The 26,780-nt window shown below is 38.1% G+C and overlaps 1 protein-coding gene across 3 annotated transcripts in view; it reads left to right on the forward strand.

Annotated features, from left to right (window-relative positions):
- Dock1 (dedicator of cytokinesis 1) overlaps positions 1–26,780 on the forward strand; it is a 518,033-nt gene that overhangs the window by 106,026 nt on the left and 385,227 nt on the right. For all 3 annotated transcript variants that reach the window (XM_005402009.2, XM_005402010.2, XM_013503070.1), the window contains exons 19-22: positions 294–391; positions 4,562–4,651; positions 4,991–5,091; positions 14,449–14,583. In XM_005402009.2, the coding sequence (XP_005402066.1) occupies positions 294–391; positions 4,562–4,651; positions 4,991–5,091; positions 14,449–14,583 (424 nt within the window). The remainder of the gene's footprint in view (positions 1–293; positions 392–4,561; positions 4,652–4,990; positions 5,092–14,448; positions 14,584–26,780) is intronic.

A 26,780-nucleotide genomic window follows, 5' to 3' on the forward strand; every position in this document is an offset into this window, starting at 1 on the left:
AGCATCTTCCTTGTGTAGATTGGAAAGTCCAGCCTTTTTTTAGTTACCCAGATGGAGTTTTAAACCTTCTACATGGAAATCATTTTGTGGTAAATGTAGTTGAGAATAATGAATTCAACCATAGTAGATGTTAAGTATGTTACTACCAAGTAATGAAATATTTAGCAGGTGAACTTTTTGAAAAAGGAATGATTTTTCTTTTCAAAAAATTTCACAATGAATCTCACATGATGCATGATAAAAGAGACAGTGTTCTTGTTGGGGAGGATCTGACTTTCCTGTTCTGTTTGCAGTGGACCTCCTGGGGCTTCTGAAGTGGCGATCCAACACCAGCTTGCTGCAGCCGAACTTGAGGCAGCTGATGAAAGTTGATGGGGGAGAAGTGGTAAAGGTAACATAGACCCCTGAGGGATACTCTCTTGTCCTGTCCTGTCCTGTCCTGTCCTGTCCTGTCCTGTCCTGTCCTCCTCACTCCTCCCCTTGCCCTCCCCTTTTCTCTTCCTTTTCTTTTGATTATTGATAGATGCAGGCAGTGACCCCAAAGGTAGTACAGGTTTCTAGTTCTGCTCCCTTTAGCAAATCATGACATATAACTCTAAATGGATAGAGTGCTGCTGCTTGAGGGCTGTCTGGGTCCGCTGCAGAGAAGTGGGCTTTGGAATTAAGCTGGTCTTTGGTTCTGCTTCCTCATCTGATGGGTCCTTGCTGCAGCAGTCACAACAGCCTCACTTTTTCCCCACTGAAAGAGGAGGACAACAATTAGTGTCTTTGTCACAGGATGCTGTGAAGGTTGGAGGAGATGTAAATCTTTGATCCAGCACATGGGAGATGTCCTGTGTGCATCAGCTTGGATGTCTGGTGATCGTTGGTATTACCCTCATCATTACTAGCCTTGGTTTATGACTCCTTGAGGGTCTCAATAAGTGACTTGGAGAGCTATGTGTGTGGTAGAAAAATCATAGCACTGAGAGTTTGTCTTGGTCATTTTCTTCCTGTGTGATCTTGAGCTCATATCATAGCCACACACATGGACACGTGAGGCACTGTTATTCATTCAAGCCCTTTATGTTCAGCACCACTATGAGATTGGGCAGTGAGACTAAGGTGGCCTGGGATCCCTTGGAACACGAAAGTTCTGCAGTTCTGTATTCTATCATTTTTTGTGCTTCTTATGTTTCTTCCAGCATTGGGCTGTCCTTTTCTCTTATGGACCACGCAGTGTGCTTTATTGATTTTCCTTGTACACAAGGGACATGCATGATGATTTTCACTGTGTTCCATGTGTACCAGGGGACACTAAGCTGGTCACCGACATGTAGTACTTTATAAGCAAGGTCTCTGCAGCCTGTGGTGCCTCTGCAGATCCTCACCTTCCATGAGAAGTACTTGCAAAAAGAGACTGCCTTATCTCTGTAAAATTAATTACTTAAAATGGCCATAATTAACCAGCACTGTCCTTAACTTCCATGTGAATTAATTTAGTTGCACTACTTTCCTAAATTTGTTGTATAGCCATTCAAACATATCCTCACTCATCTTAAAATTTTAATCATCTTTTCAGTCCTGGTCTTCTACAAAATGACTTAGACAGTGTTAATTGCATTTACACTTCGCAGGGTTCTGTAAATTCCCCAGTTCAGATGGAAACTGGATGAATAAGTGAACATACTTTAGAAGATACACAGTTAATGAAATTTTGTCCTCTTTCATTTTGAAGTCCTGGTGTCACATGAAGAATTTGTTGTATTTCTGCTCACCTGCTGTCACATTTACCAGGAAAAATCTAGAACCATCTTGTCTGTTCTCTATTCTCCATACAGAATATGTTATCACTTCTTATTATTCATCCCTTGAAATAGTTTCCCCAACTCTACCTTCTTTTTGTGTACACTGGTACCACCCATGCCATGACACCCTTCTGCCTTCGCCTACTATAGCTGACTTTCTCCTTTCTCTTTTCCAGTGTATCTCACCTACATTGTGTGCCTAGAGAGATCAGCTAATTGCTTCGGTGCACAGTTGCTAATGGACAGGCAGGACCTGAGGAATTCCCAGGTGGGGCAGAGTTCCTGTTATTCAGGGACACTGATAGATTGTGGTCTTAATTCTTTTTATTCCCTCTCTTCTGAGTGTATAACAGGTAGTAGAGAGGAGACATTGCTTAGCTATTTGCATATTTAGTAAAGCGATGGTTTCCTGCTAAGATGGAGAGTGGAGATAGACATTTTCATCCTACAGTAGGTTTGTCAGAGAGAAGGTTTTATATCCAGAGAAATACTTTTGTGGCTTTATTTAGGGACTGTCAGCAGGTACTTGTCCCTGACTACCTCAGCTCTGAGACTCTAGCTCTCTCCGCTTCTGCTTCTGGGCTACTGACCATGTCATTTGTCTGGGTGGGCCTGGTAGGCCTACTTCAGGGACTTTGCATAAAGTCTGATGAGCCAAGGCTTGGCATCTGGGGAGTCTGTTGGCAAGAACAGTGGGCTGTTAGCAGATGGTGTCAAGTTTTGACCTTTGCGAAGATTCACAATCTGAAAATGATGGAAAATGCTACAAAAGCAGCAAAGTGGTATAGACCCAAATAATCACAGAGTTTATTAAGCCTTTGTTGTCTAGACTAGACTGCTCTTTAGTCAGGGAAGGTTTATCCCCTGCCAGTTGTATGTGGAATTTTCTTGTCTAAACTAGGGGGTGTGTAGTACAGTAGAATACAATGAGGATTTTTGCCTTAGGAGTTACTTTATCTCGCTAAGTTGGGAGGCTGTCTTTCTTCTCAAAGGAGAGCTGTGAGGTTCCACAGTACTGCACAGGTGGGCGCAGGGGCTCAGCATTGGTCTGCAAGCAGATTTCTTTGGTTTTGTCCCCCAGTCCTAGGGCTGTGACACTTAGTGTGTTCAGGAAGGACCTTTGGTGTTGCGCATAGGCTGGGCCGTCCAGGAAGAATCTGGACCACACATCTTATTTAGTCCTTTTGATGTTCTTGCTAGGTGGCCACCTCATCCACTCCCCTTTTTTAAAAATAATAGCTTCTTTGAGATGCAGTTGATATACTTTCAAAATTCATCCTTTAACTCTATATAATTCTGTATTTTTACTTGTGCAATTATAAACACTATCTAGTTAGAGAATACTTTTATTACCCTAAAATGAAACCTCATTCTTATTAGCAGTCATTCCCTACTCTTCCTACGAGGAATAATTTACTTTCTCTAGATTTGCTTATTGTGGTTATTTCATATACTATGGAGTTATACAAAATGAGTTTCTCTTTTTGGTCTGGTTTCTTTTTTGCTTATGATGTCTTTAAGATTCGTCCACTTTGTACATGTATAAGATCTTCATTTCCTTTTATGACTGAGCAACATTCCATTTATGGATAGACCATACTTAATGTATCCATTTATCAATTGAAGGGTATTTGTGTTATTTACACTTTTTCTGAGTGCTTTTTTTTGGGGAGGTAGAGATAATGTTGTGTTGCATATTTGTGTGTAGCTTTTTGTGTGAACATATGTTTTCCATTCTCCTGGATGTAGACCTAGGAGTGACATTGTTGAGTCATATGGCAGATCTATGTTTAACTTTTTGAGGAATTGTTAAACTGCTTTCTAAAGCTATTGTGCTATTTCACATTTCTACCAGCAGTGCATTCACAGGGAGCTGCAGTTTTTCTACATTCTCTTCCACATACTTACCCGTCTGGTGATTATAGCCATCACAGTGGGTGTGAAGGAGTGTTCATTGTGGACTCAGTTTGCATATCTTTAATGACTAATGGTAATATATGTGTGCTTCACTCCATTTTTTTGGCTAACATACCATTTTATGACATTCCACCTATTTTTGCATTCCTCCACTAACAGGGATCTCATCACTTCCAGTATAACCTTTTCCAGTCTTTTTGCTTCCTTTCAGGGGTGGGGTGGGGAGTGGAACTTGATAATAACTTTGAAGGTTAGGTATTTTTCTTAATGTGTGATACTTTGTCATTCTATGTGACCATATTTATTTGGTAAATTTTAGCAGAATGTACAAGTAATTTATCAGTTCTTGAATAAATGAGTACCTTCTGGTACATTGCTGTGTATATCACTGTTGGAATCATACTCCCCTTTTATTCTTGGGACTCTTGGTTGAAGGTCCCATGTTATTCTCAGTGGGAACCTGTCCCTGTCTGGCTTCTGCCTACTTACTGGCCAAAGTCCTGCACTCAGCTGTTATAGACAAATCAGAGCCCACCTTCCTAACACTTTATCATCAGCTGGATAGAAACCAGCAAGAGGGTTGGGAAGGTCCTCTTGAGGGATACAGTAGGGTGTCTCCTGGTTTTGGTGCCCCCCCAGCCCACTTGGCTCAGAGCAGCATATCTTATCTTTGTTTAGATTCTTTCATGTACAGTTTTTTGTCTCATGCACCAAGTGGCTGAAAGAAAAAGAATAGTCCAGGAATTAGTAGCTTTATAGGTCACATAGGGGAAAGGTGGGCATATAGAGTCTTGCCAGAGATGCCAGTGGGTAAGATGAGGTGTATGAACTTTGTCATCCGACCTCTGTCTGTGCAGTTCCTGCAGGACACCTTGGATGCCCTCTTCAACATCATGATGGAGAACTCGGAGAGCGAGACTTTTGATACACTGGTGTTTGACGCTCTGGTAAGGGACCTTCCTTTTCATCTGCTCAGACAGTGAGGAGTTCTTTCATGCTGCAGTCTTTGAAGGGGGCGGGGCTCTATCACAGTCACCTTGAAAGCTGATCAGTTGTAAATCCAATCAAAGGGGAAGCTTTGGAGGAGTGGAAAGAAAGTATCTTTTAATGTGAAACTATAGTTATGCAAATGTCATTTCTAAGGTAGGAAGATATAAATGAGGGACCGACTTCTGACTGAAATTGTTACGGTTCCTCTCTTACGTATGCTGCAAATGGGTTAGATGAAGATTCTGAAACAGTTTTCATTATGTTGCTAATGAAAATATTATTGATTAATTTGACAGGTCTTTATCATTGGGCTAATTGCTGATAGGAAATTTCAGCATTTTAATCCTGTTTTGGAAACTTACATTAAGAAACACTTTAGTGCAACACTGGCCTACACGTGAGTCCTTTTGTTGTTTTAAAACCATTACTTTTTTTTCTTGAATGTCAGATATGTGGTCTTTTTGGTTAGTGTTTGTTGTCTGTAACTATACATTTCTCCCCTCAAAACTCTGAATTTATTGGTATAATTTTTATTATTGTTTGCCTCTTAGTATGCTAAAAAATCTTTTTGAAAGAGATATGTGATATGTTATTGTCACATTCTAGAATGAATTCCTGTTCTCCTTTATACTTTCTATTTATCTTTTAAATTTTTACTTTATATTTGATGAAACTGATATATGGATACAGAGTGCTTTGTACACTGTGGCTTCCCAACAGGCATTTGATGAATGAATAACTGGATGTATTCCTGTTTCAAAATTATTGCTTATTTAGTGTGAATAACTTCACTTCCATACTCTTGAGTATATCTCCTTGTTTTTGAAGGGTGCCTTCTAGCTTCCCTGGCTTCCATTCTAATCTGGATTCTTGCTGCTTGCCTGGTGCCCCTCCTGTTTCCTCCTTTATTTACCCTAGAGGGCTGGTAATACACATAGGGAACATCTGAGTGTGGGCCAGAGAGGCAGCTTGCTTTGTGTCCCGCATGGTCTTGGGGCTGCATGGACTTAGGTTACATCTCTGTCCCTTACAAGCTCTGAGATCTTGGGCAAGCTCTGGTCTTCATCCAGCTCAACTGGAAAAAAAAACAGGATGGTAGGTTTTTTGGGGAATTTTAATGAATTATTGCATGTAGAGTGCTTAGAATAGTCTCTGAAGCTTAGAAAGTGTTAAGCAATTGTGAAGTTTCTTTTTATTATGAAGTATATTACAGTGCATTATTTGCTCTCTCATTTTGACATTTGTTCAGATTTTGTACTGACTGCAGCGGAAAATGGAAATTTACATCAGTTCTTTGGGAACATCCCACTCAGAATCATCATAGATAGTTCTGTTTAGTGTCTATACACTGAGTCAAACCTGTGTGCAGTCTTCTCCTCAAGGTTAAGTTTCTGGCTCCTAGAAACCAGTTGGTGGGACAACTCACCCTTGTACCGTGCTTTGCCTGCATATGCATTGCAGGGTGGCAGGCAGCGCTTCTATGTGGGCAGAGAGCTGCAGGATGTCCTCAAGCGTGTAGAATAGGCTGGGACCAGTTTTTTATTTTTTTCCTTCTTAGACTTTTGCTAATAAATGTTTGTTTAAGACACTTTGTTCATTCAGTGGAGATGTCTAGTTTGCCGGCCTGTTACATAATTCTTTATAGACCTTAAGGAAGGCAAATCAAATGGTCCTTTTTAGCTGTAGAGGCCAAAACAGAACCATGTAGGGTTGCTAGAAGTGGCCTGGTGAATGTGGTATTATTGCGATATGTGGCAGCTTTCAGAATACTTCATATTTGAAATATGGCCAAAGAGCTCTGCTTGGATTAGGCTTCCTACTTTAATTTCAGAAATTGAGAGAAATTGAGTGCACATGGGCTTTCTGTCCCTTTGTTGGCATCAAACCTCCTGTGCTATGCTGTTGGGCAGAATGGGTGCACTTACTCTCACTGGGGAGAAATGGTAATGAGAGTATTTGGCAAGTTACTCAATGGGAGAGGAACAGTGTGCCATTTAACCTTTAAATTATGCTGAGTCTGAGATATGCATCAGTATTCTCCTATTCACACTCTGGAGTGTGCCGAAAGGAGATTTTTATTTTGGAAAATAAGTGTCCTTATTATGTTTTGATAAACTACCACCCTCAGGTGGCTCTTCAGCAATTGGAATCTGAGTTTTTACCTCTAACATATCCAGGAAACCAATTTTGACTCATGGATCTGATCAAGTCGTGAAGGTTCTTCTGCCCCTGATGACACTCTTTGGTATTCTCTGGCCTTGGTGAAATTCAAGTACTAAGTTTTGTCACAGTGAGTCTCCTTGCCTAGAAGGCCTTGCCAGGTACAGGCTTATGTTAGAAATGAAATTTTTGGCAGTAGGCGTTCCCTTGTGTGTTCCAACCCCATCACACCCTGCTGTATGGATGGTTCATGGAGGCTGGGGATGACCAGCAATGGCTATGTAACAAGCAAGGGAGGTGACAGCTTTGAGGATTGTCCTTCAGATCAGCCAGCATGACTGGGCTCCTTCATGTCCACCGAGCTCTGGCTTGTGGAGCCCATGTAGGCTCCTCACTGACGTAATTGATGCTTCCTTTGATCTACCCCTGTAGCCCATGCCAAGGTATGTGATTGTTTGTACAGTTACAAAATGCCCTGGCAGATTTATTTTTTGATTCTGGGCTATTGTCTTCACAGCTCATTATTAAATTTTATTGCTTTCTTTGATTAATTTATTGGAAGAATTCCCAAAGCATGTTCTGTGGAATTGGGGAAAATGAAACAGACTTTATGCTGGAACTTTAGATATTGCCTGTGCTTTGAGAACCACCAGGAGAGGTGTGGGCTAAGCTGCCCTTTCCAAAGCTTGGGCTCTGACTGTGGACCCCATAGCAGGAGGATCCCATAGCCTGAGTCTCAGAACACACCCAGGCCACACTGATAAGCAGCTGCCTTTGAGGAGATCAGACTTCATATTGGAATTTCCTAACCTGATCAGTGATAGAAATGCTGAGCATCTGTTCCCTCACCCAGAAAGCTTCTTATTGTGAGTTTTTAGGAAAACAGTTAATCTTAGGTCACCCATACAGCAATTATAGTTGCTCTCGAACTTAATCAGAAATGCTGTTAATACCTGGGAGGATTACATTTGTGAACATAATGCATGTTTAAAAGTCACAGTGAACTGTTGAATACATAAAAAGTTGGTGAAAGGAGGAATTTGTTTGATGTATATTCTCACTGGTCTGTGTAAAACATGGTACATGTGTGCTGCTAGATTTTGGAGAATTGTACTATAGCTCCATACACTAGAACTAAGGCTATACTGAAGTCAATTTAGTTGTTCTTATTTGATTTAGAAGACACTGCTTGAAAGTTACTTTTACAAAAAAGGATTATTATGAGTCAGAATCAGTATGAAGTCTAGAAATCTGAGAAAAATTAAAATTGCTTGTTCTTACTACTGTCTTGTATAAATAACACATGCTCAATGTAAAAAAAATTGTTTTAAATTTTTATTATTACATATATGCAGTGTCTTAGTCACTTTTCTCTCCTTGCTCAGACAAAGCACCCAACACCCAGAGTTAAAGGAGGAAAAGTTTACTTGGCTCACAGTTTGTAGAGCTTTCAGTCCATAATCAGTTGACTCCAAGACAGGGTGGTGTGGCCGAAGGGCAACAGTTCACATTGGTGGAAGACAGCAAAAGTAACAGGAGCAAAAGTGGGAAATAAGCCTCTTTTTGCCCCTTTTCACCTTATCCAGACTTCTGGGATCAGGATGGTGCCAATCCAATCAGTGGACTGATCCTGAAATCACCTAGCCTTAACCTGAGCACTCTTAATCCTACTATTGCACTATGAACCACTCACAAACTCTAGATTCAGCTACCTTGGAAAAAGCCTGCTCCCCGTGACTGCATGAGGCTTTAGGGGAACATCTAGACACAAAGCATAGTATACGGTATATAATGATTGTATTCATTACAGGAAGTTTGTACTTAAACATAGTACATCTTTTTTTTTTTTTTTTTTAACTATCTCTTCCTCTCCCTCCATCTCCCATTTGCAGAAGATCTATCTCCTTGGTCCCTTCCCCATTTGCAAAAGATCTATCTCCTTGCTTCCTATTGTATGTCTTGTATTTTGCTCTTTAAATTACTTGCACATTGGGTATCTCATATAAGAGAAACCATGTGATATATATGCTTGTGTGTCTAATTTATTTTGCATAACATTATGGTTATGTTGCAGAAAATGAAAGTTTTCTGTATGTAATGCTGTATATTGGCTATAACCACTATCTCTGGATTTATTTTCTGTACTCATACAAACATCATCATCATTATTATTATGAGTTTGGTTCATTTTACAAAATGGCATCATGGTAATTGCATATTTAAAATTTAGAGTCATTTTTATATGTATATATAGTAATAGTCATTTCATGAATTTAGACAATTGTTTACACCCTTGTAACTACTGCCCAAGCTAAGATACAAAGCATTGTCCCTTCTAGAAAGATGCTTCTTAAGAGCCCTGTGAGTCAGTTCTATCCCATAGAAACAGCTACTTTCCTGTTTTTCTTTTCTTTTTCCTCCCCTCCTCTCCCGCCTCCCCTCCCCTCCCCTTTCCTCCTCTCTCCTTTCCCTTCTCCTCCCCCCTCTTCTTGTTTTTTTCCGGTACCGGGAATCGAACTCATGACCTTGCACTTGCCAGGCAGGCACTGTACCACTGAGCTAAATCCCCAGCGCCCCCCCTCTTCTTTTGGAGACAGGGTCTTGCTATGTAGTTTAGGCTGGTCTTGAACTCACTATGGTATATAGCCCAGGTTCATAGTGATCCTCCTGCTCTAACCTCCCTAGTGCTGGGATTACCAACATGTACTACCATGTTCAGCTCCTTCTGAATTCTGATATCATAGATTTCTTTTTTCTGCCCTTGAACTTTAAATTGACAGTGTCACACACTATATCTGGCTTCTTTCTACTGCTTTTGAGATTCATTCAGGTTGCCATCATCTTTTGATTTTACTCCTGTTTTATGTCTAGTAAGCTATTGTATAGGGTACCATGATTTGTTTAACCATTTTCCTACTGATATATGAGTAAGGTGTTTCTAGATTTCAGCCATTTAGAATAAAGCTGCTAGGAATATTTTTGTTCAGTGTTTTATAGACTTAGTTTTCATATCCCTTGGGTAAGTACTTAGGACCAAAGGTACAAGTAGTTTATATCATCAGATATCGCCAAGCAGTTCTCCAAAATGTTTGTATCATTTTATATTCCCATCAGCCTTCTATGAACATCCCATCAGTATTTAATGTTGTCTGATTTTTAAATTTTCAGTCATTGTAGTGGGGGAAAATTCAGAACATTTTCTTCCTAATTCATAAGATATGTATATATACAGTCAAGCAAAAATTGTGAACCTTTCATTCTCTGTGCTTTGCTTATCTGTTTTCCTAATGGTAGATTTTGATGAGCAAAAATGTATAATTTTGTTGAAGCTAATTTATCATCTTTAAAAATGCTATCAATTTTAGTTTCATGGCTAAAAAAGATCTTTGCCTTACCAAAAGTCACAGCAGTACCAGAATTGTCCCTTGTTACAGCACTAGACTAACATTTCTATTTGAAGAACATCAGTTTAAAATTTTACTTTCTTGGTTACACTAAGTCTCTTTTAAGTGTTTGGTTGCCACATTTGGTTAAGTGTCTGCTGCAATGGACAGCTCTGTTACAGATGGCTCTCACCACTGCAGAAAGTTCCGTTGGGTACCATGGTTTAAGTAACTATACCTTTAGCTTTTAGTGTCAGGATGCACAAAATGCATCTGATGAGGTTTAATATCCATTTATGAGAAAACCACATGGAAAACTAGGAATACATGGGAATGTTCCCAAACTGATTTGAAGAAGTCACAATATAGCTATGTCTTTTTTTGTTGTTTGTTTTTAAAAACAAGTTCTTGCTTTGTTGTTCAGGCTTGTCTTGAGCTCACTGTGTGGCCCAGGATGGCCTTAAACTTGTGGCAGTCCTCCTGGCTTAACGTGCAATGTGCTGAAATTATAAATGCCTGGACAGTTTTAGCTAAATCTTATATCTTATAGTTATAGCTAATCTTCAACTTAATGCTAAAGTTTGAAAGCTTTCACAGTAAGTAAAAAAACTTACCAAGGATTTAAGAATGGGAAAAAAAAAAAGCAAAATTGTATTTTTATACAATGTGGTTATATACATACATACCTGCTGCAAAAAAATAAATGAAAACCAGTGTAAGCCAAAAACCAACCAACCAATCAAGCAAAAGTAACTACTAAGCTTAGGAAAACTAAGATACAAAATTTAATCTGCAGTGAAAGCACACATCAAAGTATCCCATCATACTCCATTAATACACAGTTATGATTTGTCAAGTGAAAAAAGTCAGGCTGTCTATTCCAAACAAAACATACCAAAAGACAAAAATCAGTGTTACATATGCACATAACTGAGTGATGAAATAAAAAGTACAGTACAATTTAGTGTATTGCCAAAAAGAAATACAACACAAAGGAGCACATTTATTGATAAATGGGTGAAATTTCTATACTAAAAACTATAAAACACTGTACAACTTAAAAATAACTAAATGGAGAGATATACCATGTTCATGGGTTCAAAAATAAAATTTTGTTTGAATGTTTATTTTTCCCAGATTATTCTATCATTTCAGCCTAATCCCAAGCAAAATGCTACTGTGCTCTGTGAAAAAACTGACTAGGTTTTAGCTGATTTAAAAATCAGTACCAGTAGCCAGGTAGGTTTTCAGAAAGTGAAACTGATTTCAAGACCTGGTATAAAACTCAAGAATCAAGACAGGGTGGTACTGGCATAAAAATAGACAAAAATACTAGTGGAAGAGAATATAGACTACAGAGTAATACAGAATAGATGTACAGCAGACCTGATGCTGTGTAACTGTTGTTTTCTTTTTTTATGTTTTAGCATCATAACTGGTATTTTTTCCATGTTAGTAATGATAGTTTCCTCTTCCAGCTCCTACATTTTGTGTTTAACAGCAGTGCACTATTTTGTTGTAAGAATGTATTACAGTTTATTTAAGCAATCTTCAAATAATGGACATGTTCATTGTTTATATATTTTTACTACTACACAAGTCTGCAATAAACATCTGGTGGTAAATATGTGTTATGGTTTGTGTCTAGATGTACCCCCAAAGCCTCATGCTGTCATAGGGTAGACTTCTAGAATTTGTAGTTGATTCATGGTCCAATACTGGGATTATCTGTGTGAGCACTACATCCGCCCTGGGGCTGGTTGCTTGCATACAACATAAGGGAGGGAAAGAGGTTTGTGAACACGTGCACCTCCCTTTTGCTCTTGTTGCTTTTGCTGGTTTCCGCTGCCCTGAACTGTTGCTCTTCTGCCATGTGCCGCTCTGCCTTGGAGCCAGCCGAGCACGCACTGAAACCTCCACAAACTAGGAGCTAAATAAACCTTTTCTTCCTTAATTCTAGATGTGAGGTATTTTGTCTCAGCAATGAGAGAACAGTAACCGAGACAATTTGTAATTGCTTCTGTAGAATAGAAGTGAAATCTCTCATGTCTCTTAGAAGATGGTGGGTGAAAAGGCTGAGAGACTAGACAATAAGAAAAAGAAACCCAGTGCCAAGAAGGTTGGTGCCACTGGCATGGTTAAAAAGGGTAATACAAAGCCAAAAAGCCCAAAAATGGCAGTCCCACTGCAGCCAAATCCCTCTCTTGGTCAAAGGAATTGGTAGATACTCTCGACATACCCTGCTATGTATTCTAGAAAGGTTTTGTAGAAGAGGAGATACTCAGGTGTTCCTCTGCATAGAGTACATGAGAAATTTGTCATTGCCTCTTTCACAGAAATTGATACCAGTCATTCAAAAATCCCCAAATGCCTTACTGATTCTTACTTCAAGAAGAAGCAGCTGTAGAAGCCCAGATACCCGAAGGATGAAATCTTCAACACAGAGAAAGAGAAATATCAGATTTCAGAGTAGCAGGTTGATCAGGAAGCCGTGGACTTGCAGATTTTACCAAAAATCAAAAGCTATTGCTTAGCTCCAGGACTACATGCGGTCCATTTTTTGCCCTGAACAATGGAATTTATCCTCACAAATTGGTGTTCTAGATTTCTCACTCAGAGCCTAATTAAGTAACTGATATTTAAAAAAAGTAGAATTGCTCATGTCAAAGATTTTGAATATTTTTAATTGTAGTAGATATATTCTAACATATATTCTAATACATACTGCTAGTTTATGCTCTAAAAAATATTATTCATGTTTATCTTAGCAGAAGTGATCTGACTTCTACATGTTTTGAGTGTACTAGGCAAAAATTTTACTTCTTGTTATTTAATCTAAATTCCTTTTTGGTGTATATGATGAATTCTAGTCCCTGACTCATGCTAAGCAGGGGCTCTGCAGCTGAGCTACATCCTTAGTCCTTTCTTGTTATTTTGATTTCTGTGTAATTTTGTGTTAGTTGTTGATTATCTAAAAGTACATTTCTCATTTTTTTTTTAAATTTACCTTTTCATATGCTCTGAAACTCTGAATAAATTTATCATTTGACCTTTCTAGTTACTTAAATTAGAACAAAATAGAGAAACGTTCATGACTTCATTATTTTTGCTAAAAAAATAATTATGAAAGACTGTCTGTGAACTTAAAATAACCTAAGAGGTGATGAATTACAATCGTTTCCAATATATAATTTACTTGCATCAACGCTCTGTAATTATATCTTGAATAGGATGGAAAGTTTAAGGATAATTCTGATCAATCTTTATATGTTATAAATTTTAGAAACTTCTTTGTTGTGGATAAGGCTTTTATTGCTTTCATGTTAGGGAGTTACTTTTCAGTTCTCAAATTATACAGACTATGACATAAGTACAGTAGGCAAGTATAGTCTTTATCCTTTTAAAGCTGTTTTTGAAGACGTTTTAAAGTCTTTTCATGTATCCATTCATCTTCTTTCCACATTCTGTTTTTACTTTTTAAATAACAGTTCTTAGAAAATTCATTCAAAGTTTAAGAATGTTTCATGTTTGAAAATTGATCTCTAAAATTTATCTTTCCTTATAAAAATTGTAGTTTTAGAAAATGAATTAAAATGGAGAGATGGTTAAGATGTTTTTCAGTAAGGCATGTTTCATATCATGCCTTTAAAAAAAATTGTCGTTAAATGCCCATAACATAAAATGTACTTGTTCACTGTAAAGGGCATAATTCACTGGCATTTAAAACATTCAAAATGTTGAATTACATGACATTACTTAGTTCTGGAACACTTTTAGCATATCTTTGGAAAAAAAGTTTTATGGTTCTGGTGCGCTGTACTGAAAATCTTCTTGGTTTTGTTTAACTCTGAGAAAGTTAGTTTACCTAGCAAATCCTTTGCTTCCTAATCTGTAAAAAAAGGATAGCAGTACCTGATTGTGTTCTTATGAATATTAAATTAGTTAATACTAATTTAATTTTACATGCTTAGAATGTAAACATTCTTAGAACATCTAGGTTAGATAGTCCTTCCTAAATGTTCAAACCTTGTGCCCGAGAGATATTTTGTCAGTCACTTTATGTGATTAGAAAATTTCCTATGAATATGCATATGCTTAGAAGTGGAAATCAAAATAAAATCAACCCTCTTGTGGATTTCTTTATCAGCTAAAAATGTAGATGTTGCCTTTTTTCTGAACGTACCATTAATGTGTCTTTCCATTGTGACTAGGAAGCTGACAAAAGTCCTGCGGAACTACGTGGACAGTGCGGAGAAGCTGGGAATAAACGAGCAGCTGTACAAAGCGATGAAAGCATTAGAGTACATCTTCAAGTTCATCGTGCGCTCCCGGATACTCTTCAATCAGTATGTATCCCGAGAGGCTGGGACCACCCTGCCCATCTTCCCTTCCCTTTATCTCTTCCTCTTCTCTCTTCCCTGTGCTCTTCCTACTTCCTTTCTAGCATGACAGAGCACTAAAGCACTAACAGGGCAGCATTGGCTCCTAGGAACTCTTAACTGCTTCCTGTGCAGCTCGATGTGTTCTCTGATGAGAACTCACTGTTCTGGGGTCTGAACATGTGCTTGCGAGCCACACATTGCTGAAAATATTAATCATGCTTCACACATAGAGCCAGATGTCCACCAGCACTCTGTGCTTCTTTTCAGTACATCTTTATGTAGCAAAAAATCCCCAGAAGAACAAACAAAAGTGATGCAAGCAACAACAGTGAAAAGTCAACATCAAGTTAAATTGCCTCGCTTGGGAAGGCTCTGGGGCTTCTGCCTTTTCTTTCCTTCAGCCAAAATGTTTTATTGCTGGAAAATGATGCCTTTGTGTGCAGTATCCATGCAGAAGGACATCCAGGTGCTTTAGCTTAGTGAAATTTTTACACTATCTGGATTAATTTCGGAATTATTTTTGAACTTAAGGAAAGTTGGGGGTATTTATGATTTCATTATTTCATAGAGAATATTGACATTTTCTATATTAATATGATATTAAGAGATGTGTTGCTGAAACACAGGAGCTTCCTTTGGCCCATTTCACTTTGTGATTATGATGTGGAAATGGGCTCTTTGAGTGCTGGCATGTTGGAGTGGACTCGCTGCTTGTTTCAGAGGATGACTCTTTTTAGGGGTGACCCACTTTGAGCAAAATTAGTTAATTATTATAGGTTGATACTCTTCTTGCAGCAATTTCTGCATACAAAGATGGGATTCAGGAACCCATGTCCCTCTGAGTTAGAGAACTCTTTATCTTGCCTTTGAAAAACAGAGAACTCTTGACACATTATCAGTGAAAACTGGGAATCAAAACAGGATAAATCCAAATCAGTTCTTTTTGGTTTCCTTTATACTTTATTTTCATCTGTCTGAAGCAAACATGTCCAAAAAGGTCAAGCAGATAGGGAAAGAATTCACATCCAATGTTAAATACACCATGCTAGAAAAAAAGCCACAGAAACCTATTACTGAGTATGGACCGCCCAGTAGCAGTTATAAACAGTGTAGTAGCCACCACTGATCCGGGGTCCTAGTGCCACGTTGGTGAGAAGACCGAATGTGTCTGTATTCATGCTGAATGATGATTTAAACAGCAGTCTTTTTTTTGGAACTGGCAATCGAACTCAGGACCTTGTGCTTGCCAGGCAGGCACTTGTGCCATTGAGCTATATCCCGTGCTCTAAACAGCAGTCTTTGTGATAACATTTTTGTATAAGAAGACCCAAGGAATCAGGCTTTTATCCTTGACTAAGATTTCCTAGCTTGTTTATTATACTTTTTATAGATAGATGTGACCCTTGGCATGGACAAATGCTTTCATTTTCCCAAGAGTCTGAGCCACCCATGATTTTCTCATTGTTAGGTCCAAAGGGACAAGGTAAGCTAGGGTATTTCCTCACGTTTTGTATTACTTTATTTCAATAACATTAATTCTATGAAAATGAAAATGTTTTAATTCTATGAAAATGAACAGTCCCCCCGCCCCGTGTGTGTGTAGCTTTTATATTTTCTTCATTGACTTAGAATTTCTGATTATTCTAAACCATAAGTCTAGACTAGGGTGAAAAGTTGAACCTGGAAGAAGGCAGCAGTCCTGTCATGTAGTTTCTTCATGTTTTATTTGAAGAATTTTCATGTTATGCAATTTGTGGTCCCTGTGATGTTGAGGCCGGGGTTTGATGATGCTTGTCTCCTCTGTAATTGCACTGAGGATGTCCAGAGCTTCATCATTAAAACAAATGTTTACTGATGACCAGAGTGTTTCTGTTGTAGTAAACATTGTACTAACTCTGGGATCGCAGTGCTGCTTGAGAAAAGATTGAGGTCACCCGGGTGGAGCAGTAACTCATTATTTCTCTGTCTCCCTCTTTCAGTTTCAAAATATGAATGGCATAAGATCTTAGAAGCATGCTTTATAAAATTAATTTAGTTTAATCAGTGTCATGGTCTTTAGGAATATTATTGACTATATGCAACAGGAAGGCTCCAATTTGTGGGGCTTCAAGAGAGGAGGTTCAGTTCTTTTTCCTCCTGCACTCAATTAGGAGCCCAGAGGAAGATTCTGGATCTTATGAAGTTGTCCCATGGTGTACTTGTGTCATCAGCTCCTTTTATCTCTGTACTTCACCATCATTGGGCTCTGTTTCCTTATCTCATAATTCCAAGGCGGCTGCTGCGCCTCCGTGTATCACATCTACACTGTCCTCAGTGAGGAGGGGAAAGCAAAGGGGCTGCAGCTGTGCCAGCCTTTCTCCTTCAAAAAGGCCTCCTTTCATTGGCAGAACTATGTCACGTGACTAGCTACAGGGGAGGCTGGAAGGGAATTTTAGATGAGTTGATGGCTGCTTTCAACAAAACCACAGTTACTGGGAGAAGTAGACATTGGACATTGGACCGGGAATTAACATTCTCTGCCTTATACCTTTAATTCAAGTTTTCCCTGCCTGAGAGTTTAGACCTTCCCTAACCCATTTAAGGTTATTAAATCCTTCTTAAGGAGGCTCAGTGGAACCTTTGTTTCCTATTAGTAACACTTCTGTCACCACTGTCTCTTAGATGTTAAATCACTGGAGCCCTGGGTGACACTCACAGATGTTATTCCCATAGGATTACATAAGACTGGGATGAAGTACTCAGTTGACCTTTGCACATAACCCAGGAAGTACCCTTTAAGCGGTCAGGCATGTCTCTTTTGTCTGCTGGGTCTAGACCAGGATACTTGTCCCTGTCCCAGCTAGGAACAGGCAGGAACCAGCTTGAGCCACAACTACTGTACAGTAGATTCTTTGCTGGGGCAACTTGCTTGTCAGAAGAGCTAAGACTGTCCAGAACACAAACTGAGTAGCAGCAATCTCTAAAAGGCAAGCAGGTATCCTAGCATAGCAACCACGGTCCTTATCTAAGCTTCCCTGGCCTTTCCTGCCAATACCTAGGGCTCATGTTAATATTAACAGTCCTGATCTTTCTCGTCCTTCCACTTTCATTTTTTCTCCTTCCTTTCCTTTTTCTCCTCTCTCCTTTGACCCTCCCTCTGTAAATACAGAATGAATTTTTCAGTTCTGACGATATCTCAGACTTTAATTGTTTTATGACCTCATTCCCGACTCCCTTTAAGTATGGATCTTGGTGGCCTAGTAGGATTCTTGAAGGGAAGGAAGGACATACATGCTTTTTGATATGCAAACTGCAATTGTAGCGAACACTGTGGATGTGATAAATAACTTCATTTTAAATCTATGGGACTAAATCTGTTGAGGTGGTTTAGTATCTTACTGATTGTTTGGAAGGAAAAAGCTTCACTTTAAAGTCATAGGCGATAGGGCCAAACTCTTTTAGTTTCTCTCCTTGTTGTCCTGCTCACTTCAACTGCTCATTGTCCTGCCTTGACATTCACTGTGATATCAAGGACCTGATGGCAGAAGCAATCAGATTCCTGTTCTGAACAGATTACTTAAAGAAGAAGCAGGCTGGGATCCCACACAGATGTCTAGAATATTGGATCATAACAAGCTTTAAGCAGGCCTTGCGTGGGGTGTTTTCAGAGATGTGGAAGAAAACAAAACAGGGCTCTCATTTTCTTACCTTCAACATATTTATTACCTTGGGAGAAAAACAATTGTGCTCACAGCTGGAATTGACAAGTGTGTTTTTCCCTTTGCAGTTGGAAAAACCTTTAAGATCTATTATTTTTCTTCTTTCAAAATGGTCTACTGTGTTTTCATATAATGCAGTAGCTTTGTTAAATTTTGGGGTAATCGACAGTAATTATTCTTCCAAAGAACAAAGAGGTGAAACTTGGGAGATGCAGATATTGAAGCTGATCATAGTTATCTTACTATCTTTCTTGCTATGCAATTCCATACTTGTTTTGTTTAGAAAGTTCATTTTGTCTTGAAATGAGAACAGAAGTTTAGAAGCTATGGCCCAAAACATTTGGTTAGTAGGGAACCCACCGTAAGATTCTTTGCAGCCAGGGGCTCTTCTCCACTGGTTTTTGTTTATTTGTGTTTTCTGTGTAGGTGGATCGAATTAGCTAGAAAGCCAGAAAACGGACGTATTGTACATCAGCCCTGCTGATTCAGATGACTTAATCTAGTTATCTTTTGGCTCCTCTCCTCTCTGTTTTTGCCTGTCATCTGGTGTTAGCTTTGTGAATAATTAATTATTGATCATGAATAAGTTATGCAGCTCTGACTTTTTTAATCACACCCTGGGTCACAGAGGATAAGGTAGTTAAAAGACAGAGATCTTGTCATTCCTTGTTAATGAATACTTATTTACCAAAAAGCAAGGAATAAAGAGGTTTTATTTGTCTATTTATGTATCAGTAAGTCTCTTAATTCAGTCCTTCTTCCACCTTAAAGTAGGTCAAACAAGTGATTGTTCCTTTTTTTTTTTCTGATAAAACCAGACTTCTCCATTGATCTTTCATCATAGCAAGTTACTTTAAAGAGATTTATGCAAAAGGCTAACCATTTACATGTTGCAAACATGTTAGTTGGCCTCAGAAAAACTGATTATTATGTTTTTATCCTTGAGAGGTTTTTGGTAGAAGTTTAAGTACATTAAAGATTCATTAGTTATGTTTTATAGATTATGAAACTGTTCTTAGAGGCCTATAAATTTGTAATTGTTATGTCTTCCATGTTATGTGGATTTACTCTTGTCCTTTTTTTTTTTTAAAAAATTTTTGAGACAGGGTCTCACTGTGCAGTTCAGGCTAGCCTTAAACTCACTATGTAGTCCAGGCTGGTCTTGAACTCACAATGATCCTCCTACCTCAGCCTCCCCAAGTGCTGGAGTTACAGGCCTGCACCACCACACCTGGCTTATGTGGATTTACTCTTTTTTTTTTTTTTTTTGGTTTTTGGTTTTTCTCCGGTACCGGGAACCGAACTCACAACCTTGCGCTTGCCAGGCAGGCGCTTTTGCCGCTGAGCTAAATCCCCAGCCCCTGGATTTACTCTTGATATGAAAAGTATATCTTTTTGTTACTGGATGCCTAGGTGGCCTTGGATCCTTTCCCGGCTCTTGTTGTCCTGTTCAAAGAATTGGACAAGGTAACAGGAGAACATAGAGGTTTAACATTTACTGAAAGTAACAGAAGGGAGAAAGCAAGAGAGAAGAAGTGTTTTGAAGAAAAAGAAAATATGCCGCACGTGCAGAGTGGGTCACTCACTGCTAGAGAAAGAAGACAGTGGTCATGAGGACAGTGGCTCTTGTCTTTTATACTCTCATTCTGCATCTGATCCAGGCCATCCTATTGAAGACTTGGAAACTGTTCTGTGCATGTGTCCTGGCTGTACGTGACAGATCTCTGGGACTGGCAGGTTGCATCCAATTGCCCAGCTGCTTTATCATGCCCTAGTGTCTTGCCTTAATTGATTAGTGTTTGCAAGGAATATCTTTTTCACTTTTTATTTTCAACTTTTCTGGGCCTGTATATTTAAGATGTGCCTCTTACAAGCAGCATATTGTTTTATTTTTATTTATCCATTCTGACAATAAGCATTTTATTCATTTACATATAATACAATTAAGAAATATGTTGGGTTTGTCCACCTAAATAGAAAAAATTCAGAGTTTGTCTCCTAGAAAGAATGATATTGATTTGGGAATTACATTGCTTTAAGAATAGAGAATATTCCAATAGGAACATGCACATCATGTTAAAGTAGTATGGGTGTATTTACAAAGTTAAGGCAAGGGGAGCTGTTTAGAGATTAAAAATCAAAAGGATTACACCAGATATTTCAAATAGTAATCCTTGGCCACAGTAATTAGGCAAGAGTAATATCCATCAGAGGATGAACATATAGTAGTTGCTAGGCAGATGTCCTGGTGTAAGTACCCAGTGTTATCCTGTATGCAGGCTTGTGGTTCTGGCAGGGTCTTTGTGTTAGTCACTGTCACACCTTCCTGTCTGAGGACCTTTCCTTCACAACATCCTGGCTTTATTGTTTTTGATAGGGTTAACACTGCAACTACATTTTGATTTTTGACATTTTTCATGTTTTTTCTACATTCTCCTATTTTGAGTAAGATTTTTTTTTTTTTCTCTGAAAATATTGATAAACCACTTGGTAGTTAGGATTTGATTTTCTCCTTGCTGAAATGAACTTTTTCTTGTTGCTAGTTTTATTACCAGAGAGGGGTCTTGATCTCACCTTATGTTCAGGTTCTTTGTGTCCTGACCAAAGAATTGAGCAGGACACAGAAGTAGTCAGAAAGGTAGAGATTTATGAAAGGAGAACACACTTCTTAGAGTGGGAATGGGCCAGTGAGAAAACTCAAGAATGAATTTGACTCAGACTAGCCCCAGTCTGTTTTAGGTATGAGGTTAATGTGCACTTGGGAGAGTTTTGAACAGGCAGAGCTCAGAGGTGGCAGCTGTCAGTAGTGAAAGTTCACCCTCAAGAACTGAAGGTGGGCAGAGCCAGAGATGCCAACAGCAGTGTTTTAGGGTTTGATTTTCTTTTATTTTCATACAAAATTGTAGTATAGCACTTAACTGGACTCTGTCCTATTAATTGAGAGTCTCTGCTCTCATACCAGGATGGGGTGATTTTGACCTTGTTTGGGCTTGGACCAAATCAGCATGCCTGCCAAAGCCCATGGTGGGAAGTGGGTCAAAATCACAATGCTGGTAATTATAATAACCCTAATAATGCAACGATCATTATAACTATGGGGTTTCCCTCAGTTATTTTGAAACAGTTGGAGTTTATGCTCCTCCAGCTCATGTCCAGAGTTAAGGAAGTGTGGTAATAGCAGGAACATATTTTTAGGCTTATGTCAACATGTTAAGGAAATACAGTGAGGGTAGGGCCATGTTTTTGAGGCTCAAGTCAAGGTGTTAAGGAAATATGTTGAGAGCAGGATGCCCTTGTGGTTTCCAAGAGCCAGAAGGCACCCTGTCCATTGTGAGCCTAAAACCAGGATGTCTCCCACACAGTCTCCTGCCTTGGTCTGATCCCACTTTGGGGGTAGAAGTGATTGTTGATTCTGAGTTAGTGTCAAACCCTTGTTGCCATATTTGACATTTACAAGGAGGACTGGGTCTCAGGCAAAGTGCACCTGGAGTCTGTTGTTAAGTTTGATTCTGCCTGTGCTATACATGCTAAGTACTACCTGAATGTGTAGGGCGAGATTATTTTATTAGGAATTGTGCTTTGGCAGAATTTTCACATTACCACAGGTACAAAGTTTAAAAGGGAAAATGTAAAACAAAACCAATAAGAGCAAAACAAATACAGTTTGCTTAATAACTTGAACCAAATAATATTGCTTTTTTCCCTTTTATAGTTATACTAATTTTTACTAATGATAGTCAAAGAAAAACCAATTTGGCTGAAAAATAAGCTTAGTTTTATCAGTAAATTGTAATTAAGAGTGCTTATTACCATCTTTTTTTATGACTGATTGCAAATACTTTCTTGAAGAATAAAAACTAGATGACAAAAGATACACAATAGACATGGTTACATTTTTGATGAGTATTTCAGTTGACAAAAAAATTTATTTATTTTTATCACAGCATTTTAAAGTGACAGTCCTAACTGCATGGGCCACTGTGCTTTTGTAAATTTTGTGTAACATTAGAACATTTAGAATATTTATATTTATAATATATTAAAACATTATTTGAAAATAATGATGATGCATTTAACCAGAGATATAGGCCAGATTTATCTAGTTACAAAATGATTACTTGTAAGACTTTAAAACAAATAAATGTTTTAAAAAACCTCAAACTAAAGACTAAAGAATACACGAGAAGTTATCCTGATAAAATGCAGTCTTTGTTGCCTCAGCCAATTTTTGTAAATTTTACTGAGAGATTAGTATTTTAATAAAAAGTAGAAAATTAGAATCTGGTTTTGTATCAAGGTGTCAATGTTCAATTTTTAGAAAATATCACACACATATTCATGTACATATATATATGTTTTGTGGTTTTGTTTTTTGATTTTTTTTTTTTTTGAGACAGGGTCTTGGTATAGGTCCAGTGCCTATAAGTATTTTTTAAAAATTATAGCCAATTTGTCAATATAGTCACCAACAAATTTCATTCTATAAGTTTTGCCTTTGAAAATTTCGTAGGTTGCTCAGAAACTTTACCTTGCTTAAATCTTAAGTGTTCTTTCTTTCTTGCTTGCTTGCTTGTTTTCTTTCATGGAACAATCCAACCCTTCTGTGTTAGGGCAAGGTTTTTTATCTTACATTAAAAAAATCTTTTATCGTGTTAGAATTCTTTTCATCCTTTTTTTTTTTTTTACCAAAAAGTTGTCTTCATCTTCATCCCTTCCTTTGTATCTCTTTCTCTGCCCAATTCCTAGTTCTCTTTTGCCTTGTTTTCTTAAATTTACATTTTGAAACAATCCTTAAAAACATTTCCAAATTTAGGGCTGGGGATGTAGGTCACTGGTAGAGTACTTGTCTACCATGCATGAGGCTTTGGGTAGAATGCCCAGCACCACATAAAACAGTAAGAACAACAATAACAAGAAAACAAACAAATTCCTCTGAATTTTGATGAATTATTCTCAGTTAAAGAGGATGGTTTTTGTGGCATAGTTTTCCTCATCAAAACATGTTTTAATTTCATTTTGTGTTCTTTGCATACTAATTAGAATTTTAAACTGAGTAACCCTACTTTGTAATGAAGAACCAAGAAGAAAGTAATTTTGATTTTTTTTCCAAGTACTATTTATGAAAAATGTATCAACAGGCCCAATTATATATTGTCTTTTATAGAATTTAAGAAGCCAGGAGTACTTGAATTGGTATTTATCAATTAATATTTCAGCATTTCAATTAGAAATGACTCAGATGTTTTCTGTCTTTTATTTAAGCTAACATAACTGTAAGCCTTAAATTACCAAAGTATATTTGAAAAGATTCAGCCCATTTAGATTCACCTAATGTATTTTTAAAGAATTATTCCTAGATTAATTATGAAAACTGAGATACTATTAGATATACCTAGTCAATAGTGTAACTTATTTCCTTGTCAAAGAAAGTCTAATTTTTTTTCAATTTATTTATTTATTTTTGTTTTGGATTTTTGAGTCAAGGTCTCACTATGCAATGCAGTTCAGGCTGGCCTTGAACTCACTTTGTAGCCCAGTCTTGCCTTGAACTCACAGTGATCCTCCTGCCTGAGTCCCCTAATGCTGGGATTACAGGCATGTGACACCATGCCTGACTAAATTTGCAAGCTTCACATACAGAAAGCAATGAATATTGCACTGTACTTTCATTTGCATATTTGTTCTTAGGTCAAACTTACACTTCTGTTTCAAACATCTAGCAGAGATAAATAGAAACCTGATTAACCATGAAATCCAGGCAAAACTATAGGCTGACAATTCTGGACATCTTTCTTTTATCAATAAATTGATTAGACGCAATTTAGTAATACGAACTTACCAGTTTACAATAAGATAATTATGTAGAAAGTACATTTGTAACAAAATGGGGAAAATTAAGGTCTTCTGAAGGGTATTGATCAAGTTTCTCAAGTGAAACAGTTCCCATAGCAGCATGGTTTTTCATAAAACCTCTTATTCATTCATTCATTCGCTCATTATTTTTTCAGGACTTTAGGAATAAACTTTCAGATGTTTATATTTTAACTAACACTGGCATGAATAATAAGATATCCAAGTATCTTGGATATCAAAAGTATTTTACTATTAGAAAAAAAAAGTAAATTCAAATAGAGAATAGAAGGAAAAAGAAAATGGAATAAAAAGCCTTTACATGTCAACTCTATGATTGCAGTTTAAGAATTATCTTAAAGGTGTTCACAAGAAACTTCTAAATTAAATGGGCAGGCGAAAGAAAAATAATTAAGTCAGATGTCTAGAAACAAAAGTATATTCACCAGAAAAAGTCCCAAAGATGATACCATGGACTCAATTATATTAAGAGGCACAGGAGAAGTCCCTGCCAATCAACAGTGGAGTGGCTCAGGGAGTCCTCACCACTGCTATTGCTTGGAAATCTGGAGGAAGCTTACCATGACAGATTTGAATTAAATTCTGCCCAGTACTGCCAGGGGCAGCTTACCTTGACGGCTTTGAATTAAATTCTGCCAGTGCTGCTGCCAATACTCAAAGCAAAAATTACCTTCGCCTAAACTCAGAGAACAAATGACACCTGCCAAAAGAGACCGTCTGTGGAAGTATTCACCCAAAAGACAGCCCAGAGGTGTTCTGCCTTACTTTTCAGGGCAAGAACCATCCTAGAACATCCTAAATAAAGTTTAGAATGAGCTCAGTCTAAAAGAGAGCTCAATCAAAAAGAGGGAATTTGGACCTGAGAGAAGAATCACCATGGAAGAAAAAGGCAGTCCCTGGAAATGGGGAGTGCCAGTGGCTCAGTGTGTGTACCACACCAGAGTCCTCAGTTCCCTCATGAGCATTTTGCTTCGAGTTCCTTCCAGGTCACCACATATGTCAATCATAAAAAGAAAAATCAGAGAGAGACTCTCAAGGGAATAATGATACTTATTATAGAATCCCATCATAATAGAGATAGCAGAGCACTGCAGGCAGAATATACATTCCTTAGCAAACTATGGACATAGTCAAAGAGACTGAGGCAAGGGGATGTTTTCAGAGAAAAACAGGATGGTTACAGAGCTGTTTGAAGCAGTAAGCCTTGGCCACATGGTTAGAAACCGTGAGGTAAGCCTGAGGTTGAGCAGACAGTTGCTGAGTAGATGTCCTGGTAGAAGTAGCATTTTGCAGTGGCCTCTGTTGCAACTTGGGGTCCTGGTAGCCTTTTATGACACTTAAGATCAAGCAGTTATGGGTGAGAACCCCTCTGTTTTAGTCACTTTCCTTGTCCTTGAGACACAGTATCTGACACCCACAACTAAAGGAGGAAAGGTTTGTTTTGAATCATGTTTCAGTAGTCTCAGACCTTAGATGGTTGGCTGGCTTCAAGGCGGGACAGCATAGCATAGGGGCATGGAGGAGGAATAGCTCCTCAAGTCATGCAGCCGGGCAGCAGAGAGAGAACAAAAGGAGGATCTGAGAAGGGAGATAACCCTTCCAGGCTGCACCCTGAGCTACCTGCCCCTTCCTACCACCTCCTAACAGCAAGTTATCTGTGAGCCCCATAAACCAGTTATCACCCAAAGGCCCCACCTTTGAGCACATGAAACTTTGGGGGGACATCTAGTTATAAACCATAACCTCTTCCTTCAGCAGTTCTTCCCTTTAAGTACCTGTTTTTGGTAAACTTAAGTGCCTCCATTTTGATTCTGACAGGTTTTACATATTTCTCATAGGTTAGCATTAAATATTAATTTTCTCTTTTAGACATTTCTATTATGTTTTCCTTTTCCTCCTTTTTTGCTTTTTTTCAATACTGAAGTTTATCTGGTCTCCTAATGTGTTAGCTAAACTTTCTTTTGTTAGTCTTTTAATGATTATCCCAGACAATCCAGACACAATAGTACTTTATGTATGCTCTTCTTTATATAAATTTAAAAATAACATAAAACTAATGTAGTATTTTAAAAGTTGGAAAAAAGTTCCTTTTGGAGAGGAGGAGAAGGAAGAGACAGAGAGCGATAGAGAAGAAGCATGCTGGTAATATTTATTATTCTGGATGATATTCAAATACAGTACATTTATTTCATAAAAATTTTTGAGCTCATATTTGTAACTTGTGCACATTTTATTGAAGAAAAAAGACAAAAATTTGCATATTGTACTTAGAGAACAATTATTACTGTTACCGTTTCTTTGATAATGCTACATACAATGTGTGAAAGAGAACACCTTTAACTGCATTTACTCCCTCCTCTTTTTTTGAATTGTCTTGCCTTTTAATTCAACATGCACTTTTACCTTCAACATTTATGAATATGTTGTTTAGTCAGCATGCATGGGACATGCTTTATGATTGTTGTTCACTTTTCCTCAATTTCGTCTTTCCTTGGGTGATTGTCTTTCTATCAAAGAACTCCCTGTAGAATTTCATTTTAGTAGAAGTCAGGGATAGGCTTTGTTCGTATGAAAATGATTCTTTTCATCTGT

Source organism: Chinchilla lanigera, unplaced genomic scaffold, assembly GCF_000276665.1.
Source record: "Chinchilla lanigera isolate Chin_1 unplaced genomic scaffold, ChiLan1.0 scaffold00076, whole genome shotgun sequence".
Classification (NCBI taxonomy): Eukaryota; Metazoa; Chordata; class Mammalia; order Rodentia; family Chinchillidae; genus Chinchilla; species Chinchilla lanigera.